The 26,929-nt window shown below is 40.8% G+C and overlaps 1 protein-coding gene, 1 long non-coding RNA gene and 1 pseudogene across 2 annotated transcripts in view; 2 read left to right on the top strand and 1 right to left on the bottom strand.

The window, feature by feature from the left end:
• Nucleotides 1-218: 218 nt before the first annotated feature.
• Nucleotides 219-26,455, bottom strand: ALDH9A1 (aldehyde dehydrogenase 9 family member A1). The gene is made up of 11 exons (XM_002760438.6): nt 26,115-26,455; nt 23,444-23,589; nt 16,453-16,582; nt 15,602-15,736; nt 13,677-13,873; nt 12,624-12,764; nt 7,781-7,969; nt 7,452-7,539; nt 5,843-5,984; nt 3,072-3,184; nt 219-1,114 (listed from the first exon to the last, which is right to left on the bottom strand). The coding sequence occupies exons 1-11, from the start codon at nt 26,293-26,295 to the stop codon at nt 1,020-1,022; spliced, it is 1,557 nt and encodes a 518-aa protein (XP_002760484.6). The 5' UTR covers nt 26,296-26,455; the 3' UTR covers nt 219-1,019.
• Nucleotides 21,469-21,960, top strand: LOC108588958 (NADH dehydrogenase [ubiquinone] iron-sulfur protein 5 pseudogene; annotated as a pseudogene).
• An 85-nt stretch (nt 26,456-26,540) lies between the features above and the next one.
• LOC144580080 (uncharacterized) overlaps nt 26,541-26,929 on the top strand; it is a 33,286-nt gene continuing 32,897 nt past the window's right edge. The window contains exon 1 of the long non-coding RNA XR_013528955.1: nt 26,541-26,674. This is a non-coding gene — a long non-coding RNA (uncharacterized LOC144580080). The remainder of the gene's footprint in view (nt 26,675-26,929) is intronic.

The following is a 26,929-nucleotide window of genomic DNA, read 5'->3' as shown; positions in this document are numbered from 1 at the left end:
AGGGGGCAGAGTGAGGCATGACTGCAATAGTCTGAAAAGCCAGTTATCTGAATGCTCTTCACAGGCAGGCACTGTTTATTCCGGGTGAGAATGAACATGGAGCCTAAATGCTTACCTGGACCATAAAAAGTTCATCACCACAACTAAACCTGCCCTTATAACCTTATAATCTCATAACCTTAAGATATGTTTAGTTTCAAAACACTAACGCAAAAGAATTAACAGCATGATTTGTTTTAATTTCACTATATTACATTGGCATACAAGTAATTTGTACATTTAAAGGGTGGCTCTGCTGGTGTAAGACAGCAGGCTGTAGTTCAAGGACCCAAATAAGGAGATAGGTTTCCTATCACAGTAGTGAACAGAGACAAAGCACTTACTAGGCAAATTAACCTTTCACACGGAATTTGACCCCATCTATTATCTAATCCCCTCTCTATCCCAGTTGTCAGCTTTCACAATAGAATGACAAGGGAAATATAGTTTTAAAAAATGTCAGTAAGCTGAAACCATCTCTACTGATTCTACCAGGAATCTACAAAAAAACAGTTGTTTTTTTTTTTTCCCAAGACTAGTCAAGTGAAGAAGTGAGAATGGAGAAGGAACAAAGAAATCTACAAACTGGCTGAGATCAATTGTAAATACCACTGCACCTGGATCAGCCAGGACCAAGTTCCTTGAAAATGCCAGAGAATTAACAATGTCAACTGGCCAAATGTGTGGAAGATGTATAGTCCCCTTTCCTATTCCCTAGGAGTACATTACTGGCACTTAAAGCGTTCACAAAAATATACTCTGAGGAAAATCACAACTTTCTTGATTAGTATCTACAAGGCACTTAGGCCCATTTTCAATGAGGAAGCTGATTTAGAGAAAAAGAGTAACATGAACCATTCTCTTATCTTGAATGCCAAAATTCTGGATTTAAAATGGCATTTAGTTGCACTGCCTCTGTCAACAGGACTGACTGCATCATTCCACAGCCTAGCCATGTTAACAGGTTTCACTGCAGGTTTTCAAAAAGCGGATTCCACATCACCCATCTCCACACACACAGTCTTCAGTTGTGAATAATATTCAATTGTCACACGGCCGTTCTCTCTGCCAAATCCTGAAAGGAGGAGAAGGGGTCAGGATGAGCCATCACTACAACAGTCAAAAGTCATAATGATCTTTCAAGATGAGCACTGCTTATCAGGGCTAGGGAAGAACACAGAACGTTAATGTTTTGGAATAAAGTCTTCAATCCACGTATTAGCTGTGGATAAATCTAGGGAAAAAGTGACCCAGTGGCCTTTGGGGACGGGGATAGGAAAATATACAGGTCTCGTTTCTTACCACCAATATGAATCTTAACTTCAAGTACCTACTATTCTGGGTTGAGGTCTGAAAAATGCTCGGATTTTATATCAAGTGTCAACGGCAATCTCTACAACAATCAACCTGACACCCTTGAAAGCTGATGCTAATTTAAAACTTAACTCTACACAATAGGCTTATTCACCACTTCTTATACAGCTATAAGATTAACCTACTACTGGGAGCCACAGTGGCTAGGACCAGTTGTCCTGGTGCTTGAGGAGGCAAGGCTATGAGTTCAAGGCCAACCTGGGCAACATAAGAACCTCTCATTCATTAAAAAAAAAAAAAAAAAAAAAAGATTAACCTATCTTACCCTGCCAACTCATATTGGGGAGGTGGCACTGAAGGTCCCTCTGATTACTCACAAGACACTGCCCAATTACTAGTGGGGGAGGTTACTGTGCTAAAAGGGTAGTATCCCACCCTTGGCCCTGCCTGTACACCCTGCGCTAGACTTTGGTAGGCTCTGCCTTCTAAAGGCAAGGTTGGGTCCCAGATATGCACATTTCCAGGGTGCACCACTCAAATGGAATCACACACAAAGGTCCTGGGAAGACCTCACTCTGACTTTAGTTCCTTTCCAAATCCTCTAAGCACACTGCTGGTCAGGCATGTTAGGCCAGGTGCTGCTCTGCACATCTGGCCATCTTTCTTGCTCTCTCATCCCACATAGCATGGCCTGGTCCAAAGGAAAGGGAAAGTTAGGAGGCCCTCCAAAGGCCTAGGCTGCTGATTCCAAAGAAATAATTCCCTGCACTGACATTACATGTTAATAAGATGCACCTTGGTTCCCACCAACACTTATGCCTCTGTATGCGGCTCCTCTGAGTACCCCACAGGGACAAATAAGACTGTCAAATCAACACCTACCACCTTATCAGTGTTCATCAAGGTTTATATATTTGCCAATTCTGTGATGACGGTAAATATCTGCCACAGAAACTAGAGGTCAGACTCTTAGAATGGTGCCTCAACAAAGTTCAAACCAATTTTCACTTTAGAACAGTATGCAAAATATGTAAATGAATATTTACAGGCAATAAACTCCACAGAAAGAACCTCAAGGTTCTGGCTATACTCCTGATGCCTCAAAACTTCTCCTGATATACTATACCAGACTTATACATTTGTATGTTGTGGTAACGTATGTCTGACTACTGAATAAACGAAATGAATGAGCGGTGGCTAAGGAAAAACACTCCCATATGCCATCAAGTGTAACAAAAACAATTACAATTGATTACTTAATAATAAATTTAAAGATTTTGTTAATTTGATATAACAGAGGAAACAAAATTACTGAGACATTACTTTAGAGACACTTTACCTAAATGGAATCTAAAAACTCCACAGTGGATGATGACGGACATCCCTGATACAGAACCCGTAAGGGAGTGATTTTATGCTTACAGTAATCATAGGTTATGAAGAAGTAATGCTACCCACAAGTTAAACCTTTTTGAGATATACATCAGCAGTTCACAAGCCAGGCTATACATTAGAACCTTCTAGGGGTGTTGGGTAGGGGAAGATGTTTGACTTCCATTCCCAGAGACTGCTACAGTGGATCTGGGGAAGGACCAGGAACCTGTATTTCCCCACGTGATTCCGATAGGCAGACAGGTTTAGGAACACTAGTTTGTAAGGTCTGAATTACGACCTATCTTTAGAGACCTGGTTTGCATTCACATTTCCCAGCTCCTTACCTGACTTCTTATATCCACCAAAGGGCAACTCCACTGGGCTGACGTTATAGTTGTTAATGAAGCAGGTTCCAGCCTGAAGCTCAGCTACCACTCTATGAGCCCGCTGGATGTCCCTATGAACAAACAAATGTGTTGGTTATTCAGAGTTTCTTAGGCTACTACTTTAACAGGAAAAGTTACATGGCCAGTTCTAGGTTCTCAAATCTTAGTAAATTCTCATTCCTTCAAAATGTTTTAAAATCTTTTATCATCCAGGCAAAACAGACACGGACTAGGTTTTATAGTCCCATACACAAGGCATCTTTAAAATAAGTAGCAGCAATAAGGACACCCGAAATTCAGCGGGGGAAGAACAGTCTTTTCAACAAATGGTGCTGAAACAAGTGGATATCTACGTGCAAAAAAAAAAAAAAAAGTGGAGCCCTTTCTTACACCATATAGAAAAATTATGTGTATCACAGACCTACAAAGGTCAGACTGAAAATTATAAAAATCTTTGAAGAAAACAGAGGAATAAATCTTCATGACCGTGGGTCAGGGAAAGACTTCTTAGATCACGACATCAAAAGTAACAAACAAACAGAATTGGAACTGGTCAAACTTTAAAATTCTGTGCTACAAATAAGACAAGAAAGTGAAAAGAAAACCCACAGAAATGCAAATAAAAACGACAGTGAGAAACTACTTCACACCCACAAGGATGGCTAAAATCAGAAGGACAGAAAATAACAAGGGCTGGTAAGGATGCGGACAAATTAGAACCTTCATGTTGTTGGGAGGAATGTAAACGGCACTGCCAATTTGGAACAGTTTAGCAGTCCCTCAAAAAGTTAAACATAAAGTTACCATGTGACCCAGCAATTCACTACTAGATATATATGAAATCTATATATGTCCACACAAAGACCTGTATACATATGTTCATACCATCATTATTCATAATAGCCAAAAAGTGAAAACAACCCAAATGTCTATAACAGATGAATGCATGAATAAAAAGTGGTACATATCCATATAATGGAATATTATTCAGGAATAATATGATAAATGCCACAACAAATGAATCTTGAAAACATTATGCTAAGTGAAAGAAGCCAGTCACGAAAGAATACATATTGTATGATTCCATTCACATAAGATGTTCGGAATGGGCAAATCCATGAAGATAGAAAGTAGTTTAATGGATGCCAGGGGCTGGGAGTGGGGAGGAGGAATGAAGAGTAACTGTTAATGGGCACAAAGTTCCTTCTTAAGACGATGAAAGTGTCCTAAGAAATAGATGATGGTGATGGTTGCACAACTCCATGAACATACTAAAAACCACTGAACTGTACGATTTAAGTGGGGGCATTGTACAGTATGTGCATTATCCCAGCAAAGCTGGTAAGGGAAAAGGAACAGCACATTGGAGTTACCCTCCTTTGTAACTGCACTTTGTCTGTACTAGGGTGGCAAAGCAAACTGAGAGCACTTAACCTGCTCAATCCCCAAATCAAAAGACCAGCTCCTCAATTTTTTCTTCAGAGCTCAAAGACAAGCAATTACATCAGGTCCTCAAGTGAGACTTGGGCTTTCTTCCCAAGTTCCTGACCATAAAGCTATAAAAAAAAAATTTTAACTTGATGTATCACCACAGAAACAGCATAATCCCCAGTGTAAAGCAGCTTTAGAAAACTGCCTACTACTGCCAAAGACTAATCAAAGTTTGCATAAAGCCAAGCAATCTGAAATTAATTTCAAAGAAATTGTACTCCCAAATCATTTTCACTTGCAATAGCAGAGGTTAAAGTTTATGCACAAAGGTATTAATCACATTACTGTAATAGTTAAAACTGGAAACAATATCCTAAATATCCAACCACAGAAAAAATAGCTACATGAGTTATAATGCACTTCAGTTAGGAACTACTATGATGCCACTAAAAATCATGTTTTTGAAGAATACTGCCCACAGTTTATAAGCTTAGAGGTTTCTAAATACCTTGACATGTGTTTTCAAAAGACATCTAGCCCAATGCTTTACGTAGATCAGAAGCATAAGTGTTTATTAAACAAATGAATAAAAAAGGACAACATTTACATAAACAAAGTTTATAGCTCAATTTTAAACTCAATAGCATGCCAAATGTGGGTGAGGGGCAGGAAGGCAGCAAAACACACTGCCATGTGTGTACCTATGCAACTATTTTGCACATTCTGCACATGTACCCCAAAACCTAAAATGCAATAAAAAAGAAAGAAAAAAAAATAAAAGAAAAAAATAAACTCAATAGCAGGGTTCTCGGGCCATTTACAGCAAACTACAAAATGCTGCTTTGGTGTCTTCTGACTTAACCTGAAGCAAACAGAAAGTGCCGATGGCTCCTACGAGGGCAAACTAAAGTGAGAGAACAGGATCAAGGCCGGGCGCGGTGGCTCACACCTATCATCCCAGCACTCTGGGAGGCTGAGGCGGGCAGATCACGAGGTCAAGAGATCGAGACCATCCTGGCCAACATGGTGAAAACCCGTCTCTACTAAAAATACAAAAAAAATTAGCTGGGGGTGGTGGCAGGCACCTGTAGTCCCAGCAGGTCCAGAGACTGAGGCCGGAGAATTGCCTGAACCCAGGAGGCAGAGGGTGCAGTGAGCGGAGATTAGGCCACTGCACTCCAGCCTGGTGACAGAGCAAGACCCTGTCTCAAACAAAAAAAAAAACAGGATCAATTATATATCTGAGCAGATACTGTAGCCCCACTCCAAAACTGCTCTCAGTGTCCCTCTCCATATACCTGGTAAAGACGCCAGCTGCTAGTCCAAAAGTGGTATCATTGGCTCTTTCTAGAACCTCAGCTTCAGTGTCAAATGGTAAAATAGACATAACAGGCCCAAAGATCTCTTCTTTCACACAGGTCATGTCATCTCTGCAATTAGCTGCAAACATTAAAATAAAAACCTCCTGAGTAGCTTGGACCATAGCGTGCACCATCACCCCCGGCTACTTTTTTGAAGATGAGGTTTCACTATGTTGCCTAGTCTGGTCTCAAACTCCTGGACTCAAGTGTCCCTTCTGTCTCAGCCTCCCAAAGTGCTGGGATTACAGGAGTGATCCACTGCATCTGGCCTCAATATTTTTAATTTAACAATATATTGTAAGCTTTTCCTATTCATGTAATAACTGCAATCTAATTCATGGTATGGACATTAGATTTCCCAGTTTTTAAACATCAGTGGTTCTTTTTAGTGAGGGTGAAAGGTTATACATTGCATCAAATATAAAGCTGTTAAAAACTGACACCACTATCAACCTTAGGGGCAAAAACCACCTTAATTTGTCTCCAAATAAGATGTAAGAAATTATACAACATGGTTCAATCTATGTATAATTGTTTAAAGCCTACAAAACTATCGATATTTTTGTAGGGGATACTAACATACACTATAAAATGATACAGAAAAAGCCAAAAATGATTAAAAACATTTAGAATAGTAGTTACCTCAGAAGTAGGAGGAAGTAGATGGTTGGGAGTAGGATGACCATATACACCTTGACTGTCAAAACTAGATTTTTAATACTGACTGGAGGTGCTAAAAAGTATTATGTAATTTCTAAAAAGATTAATACATTATCTGACAAACTGGTTTTGTTATATTGATGACTGATACAGTTTGGATGCTTTTCCCCTCCAAATCTCATGTTGAAGTATGATTCCCATTGCTGGAGGTGGGGCCTCGTGGGAGGTTTTTGGATCACAGGGGCAAATCTCTCATGAATGGCTTGATGCCCTCCGCATGGTAATGAGTGCGTTCTGGCTCTGTCAGTTCACACAGACCTGGCTGTTTGAAAGAGCCTGCAACCTGTCTTGTTCTCTTTCACCATGTGACTCGCCTGCTCCCCTTTCACCTTCCACCACGACTGAAAGCTTCCTGAGGCCTCACCAAGAGCAGATGATGGCACCATGCTTCCTGTATAGTCTGAAGAACCATGAGTCAAATAAACATCTTTTCTACTAACCCAAACTTAAATATTCCTTGATAGCAATGCAAAATGTTTAATACAATGACCTATAGGTCCCATGAAAAACATTCATTACTTTCTCAAGGAATTAAATTACTTAATTTTTTTAAGTCAAATATGCACTTTAATATTTTTTAGTCCCTTGCTTCTAGAACGATAGTTGTAGTCCTGGATAAACTAATACATATGGGTGCCCAAAAGAGGGACACACAGAAGGATCTGAAGGTAATGGAGTAAGTAGTTTACTTCTTAAACCTGGGTATTACGACCACATAATTTGCCAGTCCCTTGCTTTATACCATATATATATTTTATAAATATTCACCTCTATCTATTCAGTATTTAAGTCTAATAATCTAAAAGCAAACAAAAAGAAGACATACTTAATACACAAGGTCTCATGTAATATCCATCCTTTAATTTAGGATCTTCAGGTACATATGTATCTCCACCACATAACACTTTAGCACCCTGCCAAAAAGGGGAAAAAAAAAAAACTTTCGTATTAAAAATACAATCCTAAAATGCATTCCTGAAATGTTAAGTGTATCCTGAACAATCACATACTTAGTCTTCACAGTGCAGGCACAAAGCAGAACACAGCCAGGAATTCTAATAGTCAAATGAATATTAACATGAAAAGGGCACAAAGCAAGTGATTTAGGACTAGTTTAATCTTCCCCAACCCACCCTACTGCCAATTATTTCTTACCTGCTCCTTTGCCACTTTAACAAACCCAAGGACTCGCTCCAGGTGTGGTCGGTTGATGAGTGGACCCATCCTTGTGTCTTCCAGAAGGGGATCTCCAATTTTAATCCTTTGAGTCTGTTTCACCACTTCCTCTGTAAATTTATCAAGAATTTCTTTCTGCACAAATACTCTTGTGCCATTACAGCAAACCTAAAGGACAAACACAGACATCAATTTCTATGTGTGTAGAGGGAAAAAAGGGAAAAGGAAATAGGAACACAATCTGAAAACTTTAAACTGAAAAGAGACACTATACATTTTTTTAAAAAGGTTATTTCCATTTCTAAAAATTGGCTCCATACTGAATAAGAAGGATCACACACATAATTGTGGACATATCACTCCATAAGCAAAATCTGCCCTTTGAGGTAAAAGTTCTTATTTTGCTTGTTTAAATTTTGTTAAGGCCATTGCTAGATCCGTATAACCCACAGCACCTCTCCTACTTCCTCATATCAGCGGCTCAATCTGGGTGTGTATTTTAGATGGCAGGGAACTGAAGAGTAAAACTGTATTAAGAACTGTGGTCTTAAATCTAATTGAGTTCAGTCCCTGCTTGTCTTTGAAATCATTAATCATCACTATTGAGACCCTCTTATAGAAAGAAACATAAACACTGTTCAAATATTGTAAGAACATAGAACACGAAAGCCCAAAAACAGATCTAAGTGCTCATAAAAATCTAGTTTATAACAAAGGTGAAAGTTAAACCATTAAGACACAGATGGACTAAATAAATGGTTCTACAACAAATCATTAGTAATCTGGAAAACATAAAATAAGATACATATCTTACTTCATACATAAACTCCAAATGTATCAGAAATCAAAATATAAAATAAGAAATCAAGGCACAGTGGCTCACACTTGTAATCCCAGCACTTTGGGAATATAAGGTGGGCAGATCACTTGGCTCAGGAGTCCAAAATCAGCTGAGGCAACACGGTGAAACACCATCTCTACAAAAAATACAAAAATTAGTCGGGTGTGGTGATATGTACCTGTGGTCCCAGCTACGTGGGAGGATCACTTGAGCCCAAGAGGTCAAGGATATAGTGAACCACGATTGCGTCACTGCACTCCAGCCTGGGTGAGAAAGTGAGACTTTGTTTTAAAAAAAAAAAAAAAGGAGAAAATACAGGTAATTCCTCTAAAACCTAGGTGTAGAAAAAAGTTTTCAATTATCCCAAATCTAGAATGTGGGAGGATCACTTGAGCCCAAGAGGTCAAGGATATAGTGAACCACGATTGCATCACTGCACTCCAGCCTGGGTGAGAAAGTGAGACTTTGTTTTTAAAAAAAAAAAAAAAGGGAGAAAATACAGGTAATTCCTCTAAAACCTAGGTGTAGAAAAAAAGTTTTCAATTATCCCAAATCTAGACACAATTAAAGAAAAAATAACTGATACATTTGACTACAGAAAAATAAAAATCTTTTGCATGGCAAATACCTTAAACTAAGTCAAGACCATTGAAAAACTGGAATAAAATTATTTGCAACATTTATATCAGATAAAAGGCTATGATCATTAATTTTAAAAAACTCTGAAAAATTAATGGAAAATTATATCTCATAGTATAACACACCAAAAATGTGAACATTATATGTGAATTTTGAAAAAGATGTTCAATGTCATTCATAATTATAAAACTGAAATTAGGTAAGCATGCTGGCTTACCCCGTAATCCCAGCACTTTGAGATGCTGAGGCAGGTGGATCACTAGAAGTTAGTAGTTCAAGACCAGCCTGGCTAACACGGCAAAACCTCATCTCTACTAAAAATATAATTAGCTGGGTGTGGTGGCACACACCTGTAGTCCCAGCTACTCGGGAGGTTAAGGTGGGAGAATTACTTGAACCTGGGAGACTGAGGTTGCTGTGAGCCGAGATTGTACCATTGCACTCCAGCCTGGGCAACAGAGCAAGACCCTATCTCAAAGACAGACAGACAGACAGACAGACAGACAAACTGAAATTAAAACTATGCTGAAATACTACTACTTATCTATCTGGTAAAAATTTAGAATTATGACTATACTGTTAAGAAAGGCTCTGAGAAAATAGGTACTCATATATTGTTAGTAAGAATGCAACACTTCCTTTAAGAAAGGGCAGTATCTTATAAAATTACATATGCAGTGAACATCACCGATCATTAGGGAAATGCAAATCAAAACCACAATGAGATACCATTTCATATCCATTAGGAGGATGACTAGTGCCACTGCACTCCAGCCTGGCGACAAAGCGAGACTCCATCTCAAAAAAGAAAGGCAATATTGTACACATTAAGGGAATGTGTACTGTTCAAAAAGGGATACCCCACAAGCATTACCACAGCAAAACTGGAAGAGCCTACACTGTTACCCAGCATGTTGTTGGCACTACTGTAAACAAATAAATTAAAGGCAAAATTCTGGTCAAGAGAATTAATGTGCACACTGAGTATATCAAGCACTCTAAGAACCAAGATAGCTTCTGAAATGTATATAAGATGATCATCAGAAAAAGAAGGAAGCCAAAGAGAAAGGTACTTGTGTTCAGCTGAAGCACCAGCCTGCTCCACCCAGGGAAGCACAATGTGTGAGAACCAATGGGAAGGAGCCTGAGCTGCTGGAGCCTCTTCCCTATGAATTCATGGCATGATAGGTGTAAAAAAATAAAAGACCTCTGGACAGCAAAATTGTTCCTCTTCATTGAGTAGAGAAGTATGGTGTCCTTTCCCTCAAAGAAATATTTAAAGCAAATTTTAATTGTGTCCTAACTCATTGTGCATGTCTTTACTGTTCGGATTTAGTGTTTTTCTTTAGTGAGGTGGCTTATTGTGCAACAATTTACTCAACTTGTTCAAACAAATATGTTATCTATGAAATAAACTGGTTTGAAGATAGTCCTTCTAAATAATCATTTAAAAAAATTATAAAAAATAAACAAACAGGATGGGCACAGTGGAACATGCCTGCAATCCTAGCATTTTGGGAGGCCAAGGTGCACGGATCACTTGAGTCCAGGAGTTCAAGACCAGCCTGGCCAACACAGTGAAATTCCATCTCTACAAAAAATACAAAAATTAGTTGGGTGTGGTGGCGAGCTACACGGAGGCTGAGGTGGGAAGATCGCTTGACCTGGCGGGGGCCAAGGTCGCAATGAGCCAAGAAGACACCACTGCACTCTAGCCTGGGCAACAGAACAAGACTTTTGTCTCAAAAATAATAATAATAAGCAAATAAACAATAATGGAAACAGGGCTCCTTTAGAGAAACGACTGATTCCAAAACACAGCCAGGGGAAGTATGAGATGAGTCTGGAACCCTTTGCTACGCCAGAAAGTAATGAAGTATTCAAAGAATAATGAGGACATAACAAAAGGTCACAGAAAGGGGTTCCCACTAGCCAATATGCAATTATCTGAGCATCAAAATAAATAATGAGGCCAGGTACAGTGGCTCCCACCTGTAATACCAGCACTCTGAGAGGCCGAGGTGGGCAGATCACCTGAGGTCAGGAGTTCAAGACCAAACTGGCTAACATGGCAAAACCACGTCTCCACTAAAAATACAAAAAAATTAGAGGGCCGTGGTAGTGCAAACCTATAGTCCCAGCTAGTCCAGAGACTGAAACAGGTAAATTGCTTGAACCCAGGCAGCGGAGGCTGCAGTGAGCTGAGATGGTGCCACTGCACTCTAGTCTTGATGACAGAGCAAGACTCCATCTCAATTTAAAAAATAAAAATAAAAATAAAGAAATAAATAATGATAGTACTGGATTACAACCCATAGAACAAAATAAGAATCCATGGGTCCATACTGATATAAATAAATGAATGAAAAACAAACAGGGGTGAAAGGCAAGCTCTTTCTTACAGTATAAGGTGAACTAACAAATATAGAAGAAATTATGGAATTGGAAAACCACCATTTGCAACCACCATAATAAAAACTGTTTTTAGCAAGACTCATCAGTGGCGATAAAAGTATTTACCACATGAAAATCTGATGAGGAACTTGATAGTCCCAAAATACCTCCTACAAGATCTTATTAAACACAAAGTAAGACACAGTAACTTTACAGTGAAAATTCACCTTAAAGCAAGTGACCAAAGTCAAGTCACCAGTGAGTAGGATACGACAACATGTTTGTGGTACTTTTGCCAAAAATTCACAATATGAATCTAACAGGAAACATCTGACAGACCCAAACTAAAAAACATTCTACAAAATGATGGCCTGTTCTCCCAAAACGTTAAGGTCCTGAAACAAAAGAACTGTTCTCAACTAAAAGAGATTAAAGACAATACAACTAAAGGCAATGCATCCTCCTTGACTGGATCCTGGACCAGAAAAAACATTTTTTTTCTATTTTGCTATAAGGACATTAGTCAAACAAATGGCAAATTTGAATAGGGGCTATAGATTGAGTAAAGCCTATAGACTGAGTAACAATACGATATCAATGTTAATTTTTTAATCTTACTAAGTGTACTGTGCTTATGTAAAAGAATGCACTTGTTTTAAGGAACTTTATATTTAGAGGTCAGGGGCCTTATGCCTACAATTTACTCTCAAGGTTCAGAAAAACTTAATAAGCCTATGTATGTACAGGCAGATAAAGAAGATGATAAAGTAAATGTGTTGAAATGTTACTATTTGGGAAATCTGGTTCAAAGGTACCTGGGAATTCTTTGTGCTGTTTGTGCAACTTTACTGTAAGTCAGAAAGTATTGCAAACTAAAAGGCTTTAAACATGCTGTCAGATGAGGAGGTGGAGATTCCTTTTACACCTCTTCCAGGGTCAGGTACATACCTGGCCTTGTGTGAGGAAGTTGGCCATCAGCGCCCCCTTCACAGCGTTGTTCATATCACAGTCTGAGAAGATGATGAGTGGAGATTTGCCTCCAAGTTCCAAGGTAACAGGTTTGACTCCTTTAGATGCCATCTCCATGATCTTACAGAACAAGGACAAGGTATTCAGAACTTTAACACAAATTATATCGCATGCTAGGTCAATTAGACCCTAAACCTACAAAATCATCTTGAACTGTGTGTGACCTGTAGCCTTATTCTTGCCAATATCCTTTGCCTTTTGTCTATTAAAATATACTTTTTCAGAAAACTGAAGAGAACCCACAGAGTTGCACTGACACTGGAAGAGGGAGTTCATTTAAAAAATATTGTCCCAGTCTGGGCAACATTGCAAGACCCTACCTCTACAGAAAAATAAGAAAATTAGCCAGGCACAGTAGCACATGGCTATAGTCCCAGCTTCTTAGGGAGCTGAAGCAGGAAGACTGCCTGAGCCCAGGAGTTCAAGGATGCAGTAAGCTGTGATTGCACCACTACAATCCAGCCTGGGCAACAGGGTGAGACTCTGTCTCAAAAAAATAAAAATAAAAAATATTGTTAATTCACAGGACTATCATAGTCAGAAATTCTTTTGTGTTACTGTTACTGTGTATAAGGCTGACAGAGTTCAGAACACAAATTAATGTCAAAATAATGAAACTGAAATAGCCTTCCTTCTATAGAGTAAAAATCCTTCCTTCTATACAAAAAATTAAGTCACCAAACAATACAAGTGGCAGCCCAGGCCCTTCCACTCAGACACATCCTCTCCTTAGGCTGGAGCAGATATTTCCACCTCTAGCTGGCCTACCACAAATCACCCCATGGGTACTCCCTTTGCCCCTTCACACTTTTACAGGAAACTTCACACCTCTGCCCAATAAAAACTCCTTCCCCATTCCCAATACAGGCTAGGCAACATCAAAACAGAAGCCTCCAAAATATACTCTGGGTAGGACCAGCTTTGCCCTACCCAAATGCCGTTTGTGTTGACCAACATTGGTTACATCCTCACCTTCATGCCAGTGGGCACACTTCCAGTGAAGGAGACTTTGGCCACATCATGATGCTGACACAGAAACTGGCCAGTGGCAACCCCGCCCTGCACCACATTGAAGAGCCCAGGAGGCACACCAGCCTCAGTGTAGATTTCAGCCAGTAACAACGCAGAAACAGGCGTAAAGGGAGAAGGTTTGAAGACCATGGCATTACCTGCATAAACCCAAGACACAAACATAAAAAGACTTCTTAAGACCAATGATCCCCCCAAAACAGGACTAGAGGACAATTCAAGAATGATTCCAATTGTTTCCTCTTCCCCTATAAATCCTAGACCAAAAATGTTATTAATAAGTGTATTAATTTGTTTACACATTGCTGATAAAGACATACCCAAAACTGGGAACAGAAAGAGGTTTAATTGGACTTATAGTCCCACAAGGCTGAGGTCTCAGAATCACAGCCAGAGGTTAAAGGCACTTCTTTATCAGCAGCAAGAGAAAAATGATGAAGCAGCAAAAAGCGGAAACTCCTGATAAACACATTAGATCTCATGAGACTTACTCACTATCACCAGAATAGCACTGGAAAGACCAGCCCTCACGATTCCTGATTCCCTCATGATTTGATTCCTGGATCCCTCCCAACACGTGGAAATTCTGGGAGATACAATTCAAGTTGCGTTTTGGGTGGGGACACAGCCAAACCATATCAATAAGTAAACAAATCTTGTCCTTTTCATCTTGGTTTCTCTCATACAGATCCCAAACCCTACAGGTGCCCGGTCTCACACTTGCCTATCTAGGCCTTTTCACATATATTATTTCATTTAACACTTTCAACAGCAGTATGAAGTAGGTATCATTAGCTCCATTTGATAAAACTTTACACTGAAGACCAGAAAGGTTCACTTCATGAGAGTCCTCAAAGTTAGTGACTTAATGTTGGGACTGTTTTTCCTCTTTCACAGATGTTTCTCAAAGAGAAATAGGCTAAAACAACAACATGCAATGGCAAAACGACAAAAGTTGCATTTCAATGTAACGTCCTAACAGTAATGCTTTATAACATTTAGGGTTTTTTTCTAATACATAATTAGTCTTCTTTCCCCACAGATTCTTCTCTTTAAATACTGTAGGAAAACTGTTTTATGCCAATCAGCCAAAGCTCCTCTGATGGAAGCCTTGCTTATTATTTCTCTTAAGATCCAAATGAAGAAAGATGTTTATCTTCTGCTTCGTAAATGAAGTCAAACTCCTAAGTGCTAACGCATACATTAAAATTCTTGGCCGGGCGTGGTGGCTCACACCTGTAATCCCAGCACTTTGGGAGGCTGAGGCGGGTGGATCACGAGGTCAAGAGATCAAGACCATCCTGGTCAACATGGTGAAATCCCGTCTCTACTAAAACTACAAAAAAATTAGCTGGGCATGGTGGCGCGTGCCTGTAATCCCAGCTACTCAGGAGGTTGAGGCAGGAGAATTGCCTGAATCCAGGAGGCGGAGGTTGCGGTGAGCCAAGATCGTGCCATTGCACTCCAGCCTGGGTAACAAGAGTGAAACTCCATCTCAAAAAAAATAAATAAATAATAAACAAACAAACAAACAAATAAATAAATAAATAAAATAAAATTCTTGTCCAGAAAGGAAGAGAACTTGTAAGTAGCACAAATCTAATTCAATTTAATAAGAAAATTAAATTTCTTCCATTTCATATACGAAATTAAATAAATAAAAACTGGGACTATCTACACATGATTGTGTATAATCTAAACTGTAAGATCCTTGAGGGGCAAGACAGGGGAGGAATGAGCCCTGACCTCTGAGGCTCTGAATATCCCAGAGCAGGCCCCTTCGGATTTAAAGTTTTCATAGAGAGGTGAAGGGTAGAGAATGCGGAGAGAACAAATGGCTCTCAAATGGAGGCATAACTCATTCTTACCACAGGCTAACGCAGGAGCTGACTTCCAAGAAGCGATCTGAAAGGGGTAGTTCCACGCTCCTATTCCCACACATACCCCAAGTGGTTCTCTTCTGGTATAACCAAAGGATCCGCCTGGGAGCTGGATGTGTTCACCTACGGGGAAAACAGGAGTAAAGCAGGATGCAGGTCTGTTCTCCCCAAGATTTCACCAACGTCTGTAGCAGTCTGACTTGTACTCCAGTCAGCGCAGCCTCCCCACTGCTCCCAGTACACCAGGCTCACCCTGTCTCCATTCTTCTATTTTTTCCAGTCATTCTTCCACTGGCTTCCACATATTCTCTCCACATAGAGAATCCTGCCTATCCTTCAAACACATGGTCACCCAACTTGATTTAATTTTCTAAGAATTTACTGAGCCTCCATTAGATAGGTTAGATGAAACAAAATGGAAATGAGAGGAAGACACAACAGGAGGAGAAGCTTCTGAGCTCCCTGCAACCTTCCTAGGCCCCATAAACCATCCAATGTCAATTGTTCACAACTTTATACATTGTCAAAAAAAAGTTTGCAAAATAGATAAAACTGGTGAATATGACAAACTGATTCTTGTAAAAACTGATTTTTCAGAAATTTGGTCTAAAGCTTAAGAATCATGCTAGGTGCTATATATGCACTATCTCATTTAATCCTTACAACAACCCAAGAAGCTAGGAATTATTATCTCCAGTTTAGATTAGGAAAGATTTTTCCCAAGTCACCCAATAGGTTCACCCAGGTCTGTCTTAATTCCAAAATCTCTGCCCTTTACCACTAGGCCCTGCGCTTCTGCCTCATTGTCAGCTGGTGACAGACATCAGGTAAGGACTTACCAGCCATGGACGCAGCCAAGCCCGCAAAATACTCCAGGCACTGCCAGGAAGTGTCAATGTCCAAGCGGGCCTCAAAGATGGACTTGCCGTTGTTGATGCATTCCACAGTGGCAATTTCATCCTTCCGTTCCTTTGGATAAAACAGGAAACTAGATTAAAGACATATTCCAGAATGTCTTGATGTAGTTAATGCTTAAACAGAATACACTGCTCAATTTTTAAAGCTAGAAAGTTTTCACTTTAAGTGAGAAGAAATGGCAGTGTTACATTTAGAAAAGAGATAAAATCTTATGGCTGAACAGCAGCCCTGTTCTTCCCTCATTAACTGACAGAGATTTAAGACCACAACTTTATGCCAAAATCAGTTAGTAAAAGAAGGGGCAAGACCAGGCAGGAATGAACCCATGCCCTCTGAGGCTCTGAATGTCTCAAGGCAGGCTCATTCTGATTTGAAGTGTATGTTTACTGAAGAGGTGAGGGGTAGAGAATGGGGAGAGAATGGGTGGCTCACAAGTAGAAGAGTAATTCATTTTGGGAAATGAACATAATATGTATATGTATATAAATATCTAAGTGCGTTTGCTCATATATGGTAAGAGAAAACAGTTCTTAGGGAAATTTTATTTAAGAGGCTGTAATATGCATCACTTTAATTCACCCAAAGAATTGCAACATATTCTTCTCTAATACTTTCTAATACATAGCACTCAATCATACTGTTTTTCAAATACTGTTTCTAGTTCTGGCCTCCACAACTTACTAAAAATAAAAAAACTCAGGCCAGCCACAGTGGCTCACACCTGTAATCCCAGCACTTTGGGAGGCCGAGGCAGGTGAATCACGAGGTCAGAAGGTCGAGACCAGCCTGGCCAACATGGTGAAACCCCATCTCTACTAAAAATACGATAATCAGCTGGGCGTGGTGGCGTGTGCCTGTAGTCCCAGCTACTTGGGAGGTTGAGGCAGTAGAATCTCTTGAACCCAGGAGGCGGAGGTTGCCGTAAGCTGACAGTGAGACTCTGTCTCAAAACCAAACAAGTAAACAAAAAAAGGGCAAGTTAGCACATTTTAAATAAATATTGCAACTTTTGAATAAATATGCTCCTTCAGAAAGGATTTGTTCACCATTCAAACTTGGTCTAAGTTAAACTGTCTTTTAAACCAACAATTTACCTTCTCTCTTCCTGATTCTATACTCACCAAAACAACCTTTTGACAATTAACTTGTTTCCCAGTATGCTGACACTAGAAAGAGGGTACCTTTGGAGAAAACAAGCACCAATTCTTACACCAAGCATAAATTATTCCCCATTCTTAAGTTTGTTGAGTATAATTAACACAAAATAGTTTTCCAAAGGTATAATCAACCATAAGTAGCTTACATTTTGTTTCTTGAATGCAAGAGAAAACTAGGCCCTAGAGAGGCTAGCTCACTGACCAGCTGAATAAAGTGATGAATCAGCACAGAACAGTTCAAATACAGGGAAGAGATATCACACTGGCAATAGTGAAACACAGTAGTTCTGCTTACATTTCAGTGTAAGAATGAACAAACAGGGAAGTAATCTGTGGCTCTATCGCTGCTAAGCCCTGGAACATTTACTAAGAAATAGAAACTTTTGAGATTTTTTTTCTCTCTCTCTTTTTTTTCTGAGACAGAGTTTCACTCTTGTTACCCAGGCTGGAGTGCAATGGCGCCATCTCGGCACACCGCAACCTCCGCCTCCTGGGTTCAGGCAATTCTCCTGCCTCAGCCTCCTGAGTAGCTGGGATTACAGGCACACGCCACCATGCCCAGCTAATTTTTTGTATTTTTAGTAGAGACGAGGTTTCACCATGTTGACCAGGATGGTCTCAATCTCTTGACCTCATGATTCACCTGCCTCAGCCTCCCAAAGTGCTGGGATTACAGGCTTGAGCCACCGCGCCCGGCCTAGAGACTTTTTTCTCTTTTAAAATAATGGGTAGACAAGTAACTTTGGGGACTGTTTTTGAGGTTTCAACTCTCAGAGAAAATTCAGTTTTCTAGACAGCCTTGGAAAAATTTTTGTCTTATTCTGTTATTCTCCATCCTTACAAAACAAGGTTCTCTACTGAAGAGCATTGGGAGATCTTCTGATATACTATGTAAGGATCATCAAGGGTGTCTCTGACAAAAATTTCTGCCTGCTACTATTGCAAGAACAACCATAAAATGAAATTGTTTGCCATAACGACATATTGCTACAAGTATTAGTTGGGAAATACATGCTTTGTTCCCAACCCTGTTCCTCCTCTATATCACCCTGCTTTACAATGTAACTTGACCAGGTGTCCACTGGGATGAAAGATTAGAAGTCAAGGGCAGGTCCCTCACTTCTATCTTTCACTTTGGAAAAAAATTGAAAGAAAGAGAGAAAGAGAGAGAGAGAGAGAGAGAGAGAGAAATGATGGCCCACTTTTCCAAATTTAATGAAACACATTTACAGATTTAAGAAAACCAATAAACCTCAGGGAAAATACATATGAAGAAAACTGCACCAAAAGACATCATCATCAAATTGCTTAAAACCAGTGATAAGGAGAAAAATCGTCAAATAGCCAGGTGTGGGGGAGAAGGGGTAAACTACCTACAAAGATGCAAAAATGACAGTAGATTTCTCTTCTGAAACAACATGAATCAGAAGACAGTGGAGCAATATGTTTAAAGTTCTGAAAGAAAAAACTATGTATCTAGAATTCATTCAAAAATTAATGAAAAAAAAAAGAGTTTTTTAGACATACAAAATCTGAAAGAGTACCGACAGACCTGCACTGTAAGAAATGCTAGGCTGACGGGCGCAGCAGTTCACACCTGTAATCCCAGCACTTTGGGAAGCTGAGGCAGTAGGGTGACTTGAGCCCAAGAGATCAAGATCAGCTTGGGCAACATAAAGAAACCTACTCTCTACAAAAAATACAAAAATTAACCAGATATGGTGACGTGTCTGTAGTCCCAGCTACTCAAGAGGATGAAGTGGGAGGATCATTTGAGCCCAGAAGGTCAAGGCTACAGTGAGCTATGACTGTACCACTGTGTTTCAGCTGGGGAGTAAGAGCAAGACCTTGTCTCAAAAAAACAGAAAAGAAATGCTGAAGAAATTCCTTTTAGCAGAAGAAAAATGATAGCAGATAGATACCTGGGTTGACACAAATGACTGATGAGCACCACAAACAGTAAATATGTGGACAAATATAAAATATTTTACCTTATTCTTAAAATCTTCAAAAAAAAATAACTCTTTAGAGCAGCGATTTTTTAAAAAAAACTTACAGCCTGGGAAACATGGCAAAACCTTACCTCTGCAAAAAAATACAAATAAAAATTAGCCAGGTACATGGTGCATACCTACAGGAGGCTGAGGCAAGAGGATCCTTTGAGCCCAGAAGGTTGAGGCTGCAGTGAGCCATGACTGGGCCACTACACTCCAGCCTGGGTGACAGAGCAACACCCTGTCAAAAAAGGAAGGAGCAAAGAACTGCAGATCTTGATTAACTAGAAAAATCACTAAAAGAAAACTGAGAGCTAAAACGATTATAGGTATGGTCACAGAGTGGGATCTCTTCAGTTACGGAATAAACTGGGGTGAAGGCAAGTCCAGAGCATGATCATCAGACAAGAGCTTTAAAGAAAGGTAGTAGTGTGTTTCTGATTAATAAAACACCACACAGGTATCAAAGGAAATACAAAGGGGAGGGTAAAGTAAAAAGCAATGAAAGTTAGTATCAGACAATAGATTTCAGAGCAAAAACTATTATTAGATATTATTTAGGATCAATAAAAGTCATTTCTTAAAAATAAAGGAACCAATTCTTAACAGCCCTACAATACTGCTAAGAGAAAAAAATAAAATGGACAAATGAAAATAATAAATTAACTTTGGTTTATTGAATTAAAAATAAATTTTTGGCCTGGCACAGTGGCTCATGCCTGTAATCCCAGCACTTCGGGAGGCTGAGGCGGGTGGATCACGAGGTCAAGAGATCAAGACCATCCTGGTCAACAAGGTGAAACCCCGTCTCTACTAAAAATACAAAAAATTAGCTGGGCATGGTGGCGCGTGCCTGTAATCCCAGCTACTCAGGAGGCTGAGGCAGGAGGATTGCCTAAACCCAGGAGGCAGAGGTTGTGGTGAACCGAGATCGCGCCATTGCACTCCAGCCTGGGTAACAAGAGCGAAACTCTGTCTCAAAAAATAAATAAATAAATAAATAAATAAATAAATAAATTTTTAATAACGGGAAAATACTTCATTGGGAGAAAATTCTGCATGAATATTTTGATATTTCTGCATGGTCAGGGTCTTCTGAGCAAAGGACACTAACAAACTGACTGAAAAGCAAAGGCCTGAAAGGCAAAGGCAGTGTCTCCCTAAAGATAGAGAACTCTGGAGAAATGTGGAATTGTAAACCTCCATATTTGCTGTTCTTGGAAACATCTGCTTATACTACAAGATAATGAACTTAGTGACACCTTCCCTCTCAACCCTGGAGATGTGCTTAGTAAGCAATCTCAATCTCTCTCTCTCTCTCCCTAAAGGAGAGGATAGGCAGATGTGCCAGTAGCCTCTATTTAAATGAATCTCAGAATTTTAGGATTCTTCTTTGCTGCAACTTTCTGCATGCACAGGGATCTCACCTGGTTCTCACCACATCCCGTCACCTACCGTGGGGACTGGTGCTTCGAAAACAAAAACTAAGCCGGGCGTGGTAGCTCATGTCAGTAATCCCAACACTTTGGGAGGCTGAGGTGGGCAGGTCACCTGAGGTCCAGAGTTTGAGATCAGCCTGGCCAACATGGGGAAACCCCATCTCTACTAAAAATACAGAAAACAGCCATGGGTGGTAGCACATGGCTATAATCCCAGCTACTCAAGAGGCTGAGGCAGGAGAATCACTAAAACCCAGGAGGCAGAGGTTGCAGTGAGCTGAGATTATACCACTGCACTCTAGCCCCGGCAACAGAGTAAGACTCCATCTCAAAAAAAAAAAAAAACGGAGACAAGGGCACGAGCATTGGATAGTTACAGACATGCCTTTCTTGGACGTGCAGAAAAGGTTCAGCATTAACCTAGATCGGTGGTGGACAATCTAAAGTGCTGAACAGCCCTACAAGTTTCCTGCTCGATGCCATGCTTTTGAAAAAGAATGGATAGAACGTGCACATGGAATCGGTACTATCCGGGCAGAGAAAGAGTGCAAGATAGAATATGATGATTTCATAGAGTGTATACTTCGGACAAAAACAATGAAACGTATGGATACCATCTGGAGGCAACGGGAAAAACTGATGAAGGAAGGGAAGTACACCCCTCCACCTCACCACATGGGCAAGGGGGAGCCTCGGCCCTGAGCAGACACAGCTACTGATATCTGGAAGCTGAGTTTCATGTTCTCTGTTCTCCACTGGAAAGGTTGTTTATGGAAAACCTCCTTGTCAAAGTGTGGAAAAATAAAGTATTGCTCCATCCTAAAAAAAAAAAAAAAAAAAAACAACAAAAAACACAGAAACTAGTGCTAAGGTATTGCTATGGCTGCTGCATTTTGCTGTGAATAATAAACCAACTTTTTATTTATTTATATCCAAAAAGCCTCATGTCTCTTGCCAGCATATTTATGTATATTATATACATATATTATACATAGTTATATAATTTACACATATAACAGATTATATGCATATTATATAGATTAATTATATGTGTATAGTTATGTTTACATATGTGCTATATATATGTGTGTACAATATATAGCTACACACACTCTTCGAAGTAGGTAACTCTCAGACCCTTCACAGTTTTACTTAACATACTTATGACGAAAAGTCATCACAGATCTACCACTCAGATATCCATGATGCATATTTTGATGTATTTTCTTCTGAATTTTCCAACTTTCTATGAGCATCTGGTACTTCTGATCTTTAAGACAATATAAAGTTTAACTTTCTTTTTTTAAAGAGAACATCTACAAATTTATGAAATCTTCCCAGACTATTAAAGCTACAAAACTTTACTTAAAACCCTATCTGAAAACAAATCTAAAAAACAAAGGTAGACTTGAGGGTCATCAGCATAAAGAATAAAAGGGAGGCCGGGCGCGGTGGATCACGCCTGTAATCCCAGCACTTTGGAAGGCCGAGGCGGGTGGATCACGAGGTCAAGAGATCCAGACCACCCTGGTCAACAAGGTGCAACCCCGTCTCTACTAAAAATACAAAAATTAGCTGGGCATGGTGGTGCGCGCCTGTAGTGCCAGCTACTCGGGAGGCTGAGGCAGGAGAATTGCTTGAACCCAGAAGGCAGAGGTTGTGGTGAGCCGAGATCCTGCCATTGCACTCCAGTCTGGGTAACAACAGCGAAACTCCGTCTCAAAAAAAAAAAGAAGAAAAAAGGAAACAAGTAAACAACATGGGTTAAAAAGAAACAGAAGGCCAGGCTCGTAACTCGCCTGTAATCCCAGCACTTTGGGAGGCCGAGGTAGGTGGATCACTTGAGGTCAGGAGTTTGACTCAACATAGTGAAATCCATCTCTGCTAAAAATACAAAAATTAGCCAGGTGTGGTGGCGGGCACCTGTAGTCCTAGCTACTTGGGAGACTGAAGCAGGAGAATTGCTTGAGCCCGGGAGACGGAGGTTGCAGTTAAGTGAAATCGCTCCACTGCACTCCAGCTGGGTGACAAAGCAAGACTCCATCTCAAAAAATAAAAATAACAAAGAAAGATGAGCTATAAAAAGTGCATTATAATTCAAAACAATGACAAACATGAAACCTGAGATGTCCAAGAGCCAAGATCCAGATGGGAAGTATCGAACAAAACTTGTTTTGTACACTAAGGTGAGCATGTAGAAATGTTTTTCTGTTTTATAAAAACGTTCTGATCGAATGTTGCACCAAAGTCAAACTGCAAACATCACAAAGAACACTCAGAGCAATGTCTGAGTTTTCCAGAAGGGAATAAATTGGAACATACCCTTATTATTCTGGCAGCCTCCAAAAGGATTCGGCAACGCTCCATGCCAGATTTTTGACTCCATATTTTAAAAGCAGCCTTTGCATTCTGAACAGCCAAATTTACTTCCTTTTCTCCTGAACATGTGAAAGTAGCTATCACTCGGCCTATAAAGAGAGGAAAAGTCAGTTTTATCTCAAATCATTGCCACATATTTAAATAAACTATTATGTATCAACATTCTCTTAGTATTCCCTTCTTGTTTTTCAGTATGGTTTGATTTAGTGACCACCTCTGTATTAAAAGTTCTTTTTTGAGACAGAGTCTCACTCTTGCCACCCAGGCTGCTGTGCAACGGCATGATCTTGGCTTACTGAAACTTCGCCTCCCGGGTTCCAGAAATTCCCCTGCCTCAGCCTCCCCAGTAGCTGGGATTACAGGCGCATAACACCACACTTGCCTAATTTTTGTATTTTCAGTACAGATGGGGTTTCACCATGTTGGCCAGGCTGGTCTGGTACTCCTGACTTCAAGTGATTCACCTGCCTCAGCCTCCCAAAGTGCTGGGATTACAGGTGTGAGCTACCGTGCCCGGCTTAGCAGTTCTTAACTGAATTTTGTGGTCATTGACACCTTTCAGGAGTCTGATAAAAGCAGCCCTCTCTCCAGAAAAATGTACTTAAACACATAACAGAATTACAGGGATGCCAAGTCCCCAGCCCTAAATTCATCATGGATTTAGGGTTAAAAACCCCTGTTCTCTACTGTTTTACAATTGGGTGTATTAACATTAACTTCCTATAAGTTTTGCAACACTCCTAAACATTATCTCACAATCTCAGGGGTCTTGCAAAATGAAAGTCAAAAGTAATCAGTCTACTGGGTTATGAACTCTGACTGTAAATCCATCATCTAAAATGTTCTAAGTATGTTATACTACTGATACTTGATAAATCTAGTTAATAAGCAGTAATAACACGATAAGGCATCTCTAAAAGAACGTTTTTTCCCCTCAAAAAACCCAAGATTTCCTTTTCTTATTCCACCTTTAGTCCCCCTCCCTATTCTGGTGCAAATTACAAAACAATTTTTCTGGACCCACTCCCAAGGATTGTACTGCCTCTACCAACAAGAATTCATTAAGTTTGCCAACTCAGCAAATCCTGTTCACAAGAACTCCTGGGACTCTTTCCAAGGAGATTTCACAAATCTGCAACTTCTGTTACAAACTTGAATAGCCAGCTGGTAAAGGCTGTGGCTGAGAGTCACACACACTTCAGGCAATTAAAGAGCAATTTTTCTTTTCTTTTGTACCAAGATTAGGTCAGGGGTATAGAGGCTGTTTCCTCCTATATAAAGAAGAAATGTGATAATGCCTTCTGGTTCTGCCAAGTCACTGCTCTGATTTACTGTGGATGGTCAAATACTAAATTCTCCAGTCCCTTGCAATCCAGTTTTATTGCTCTGGCTACATTTTACACAGAATATTTACATTTTTCTCGCCACATATATTCCATAAAACCCAGCAAAATAAACACAAAATCAAAACAAAAAGCCTCTTCCTCCTTATGGCTGTGACCCTCAGAGTTTCCAGAGTAAATCCAATGCCTAGCACAGTGCTTAGCACACATTAAGCACTGGATAAAAGTTTTATTTCGGGAAGATGAATACATGACTACGGTTACTAACACTGCATACCATACTTGAAATTTGCTAAAAGAACATATCTTAAATATTTCACTATCCAAAAAAAGTCTTAATTATGTAGAAGCAACGGATAATCAGATTGATTGTGGTAATCATTTTGTAAGGTATACATACATCACGTTTTACACCTTAAGAACATACCATTTTTATTTGTTAATTACACTTCAATAAAGCTGGAGAAATATGTATTGAATAAGAGTGGGGTTTTTTCCTTTCCCAATTCTGATTAACGTGCAGAAATATTTTAATATTAGAATGTGGAGACAAAGTCCTCATTCGTAGTCATTAGACACTATCTGTGAGCGCTCCCCTATTCCCAGCACAAATGATTATTCCCCCCCAACCCCGCCCCGTTCTTCTAGAAAACCTCTCCTACGCACACATGTGAAGACAATAATACATCAGTTCTAGTTTGAAAAGGAAACAGTTGGTCGGGTGCGGTGGCTCAAGCCGGTACTCCCAACACTTCGGGAGGCTGAGGCGGGAGGATCACCTGAGCTCAGGAGTTCGAGACCAGCCTGGGTAACATGGTGAAACCCTGTCTCTACTAAAAATACAAAAATTAGCAGGACATGATGGTGGGCGCCAGTAATCCTACTCGGGAGGCTGAGGCGGGAGGAGCACTTGAGCTAGGAAGGTCGAGGGTGCAGTGAGCTGAGGTCGCGCCAGTCTGGACGACACACAAAAAAACGAACAGTTAACCGAGGCACGACTTCCCGCACGAGGACTTTGAGATCTCTGTTCTGGCCCGGGTAAAACTACTCACGATCCCACCACGCAACTGACCAGCTTTTCCTTTTCCTCCCTTCCCGCCCAGAGGCACTCGCGTTGCCCCAGAATCCCTAGCTGCCTACACGTACAGCCTTAGACTCTCCACCGTCACTGTGCTCAAGTCAACCTGCAGAACACAAGGGAACTAGGGCTGGCCGGGAAATCCGCGCGCCGGCCCCGCGGCGCCCTAGCCTCCCGGGCTCCGTGCAGTTACCGGTTGCCGGCTCGAAAGCCTTCTCCGTGCCAGAGGCGTCCGCCGGCTCCACGCGGGTCCCGCCACGGTAATTAAGCGGCTGCGACACAACGAAGGTGCCGGTGCTCATGGTGGCCACAGGAGACTGCAGAACACTGCGAAGAAACGAAGAAACCGCAGCCCGGCCCGCTCGGAAAAACATAAGAGGCGGGCGCCGCTCCCGGAAAGACGCTCTGGGCCTCCGAGGGGCGGGGCCTCAGAGGGGAGGGGTCGCGGGAGGGGAGGGGGGCGCAAGAATCGGTTCCAGGAGATTCTAGAGGCAGTCAGTCACTCAGTTCCTCAGAGATCCAGGTCAGGCCCTCGCCTCTCCAGGAGGGTGGGGCAAGACACCAGTCTCCCCGCCCCTTCCTCTCCGTCCCTCACTCCCCGCGGCTTCCCCTCTACTTTCTTCCGCCCGCCTCTTCCCCCGCTCGTGCGCCACAGCCGACAGTCTCTAGGCGAGAAGAGGACTTCCTTCTTCATCATCAGTATTTGCGCCGCACGGGCGCACTTAGCAAGCGTTTTCGGATTCTTCGTTGCATGTAAGCATTCTAGGAGCCCATTCTTAATCCTATCGCCTGAAGAAGGCAGAGGATTGGAGTGCCAAGAGTTTTCGGTGGTTTCTTCACCGACAAACCACCGTTTATCTGCATGATACTTTTTAAAGGGTTGCAGTAAAAAGCGAGAGGACTGTGTGGAAGAGATAGACGATATTGTGATGTGAAACTGCTTTTTAAATTCTTGAAGAGAGGCTGGGCGCGGTGGCTCTCACCAAGGCTGCGGAATCGCTTGAGCCC

This window comes from Callithrix jacchus, chromosome 18 (genome assembly GCF_049354715.1).
Source record: "Callithrix jacchus isolate 240 chromosome 18, calJac240_pri, whole genome shotgun sequence".
NCBI lineage: Eukaryota > Metazoa > Chordata > Mammalia > Primates > Cebidae > Callithrix > Callithrix jacchus.
This window is presented reverse-complemented; position numbering and strand designations above follow the sequence as displayed.

Bases quoted from the DNA above. Each gene is read 5' to 3' on its own strand.
- ALDH9A1 (XM_002760438.6), bottom strand. From the start codon at position 26,295: ATGTTTTTCCGAGCGGGCCGGGCTGCGGTTTCTTCGTTTCTTCGCAGT. The intron at 13,874-15,601 runs GTAAGAATGAGT...GGGTTTATGCAG, and splicing joins AGCTCCTGCGTTAGCCTGTG to GTAATGCCATGGTCTTCAAA. The intron at 1,115-3,071 runs GTAAGGAGCTGG...TCCTCCTTTCAG, and splicing joins TGGTGGATATAAGAAGTCAG to GATTTGGCAGAGAGAACGGC.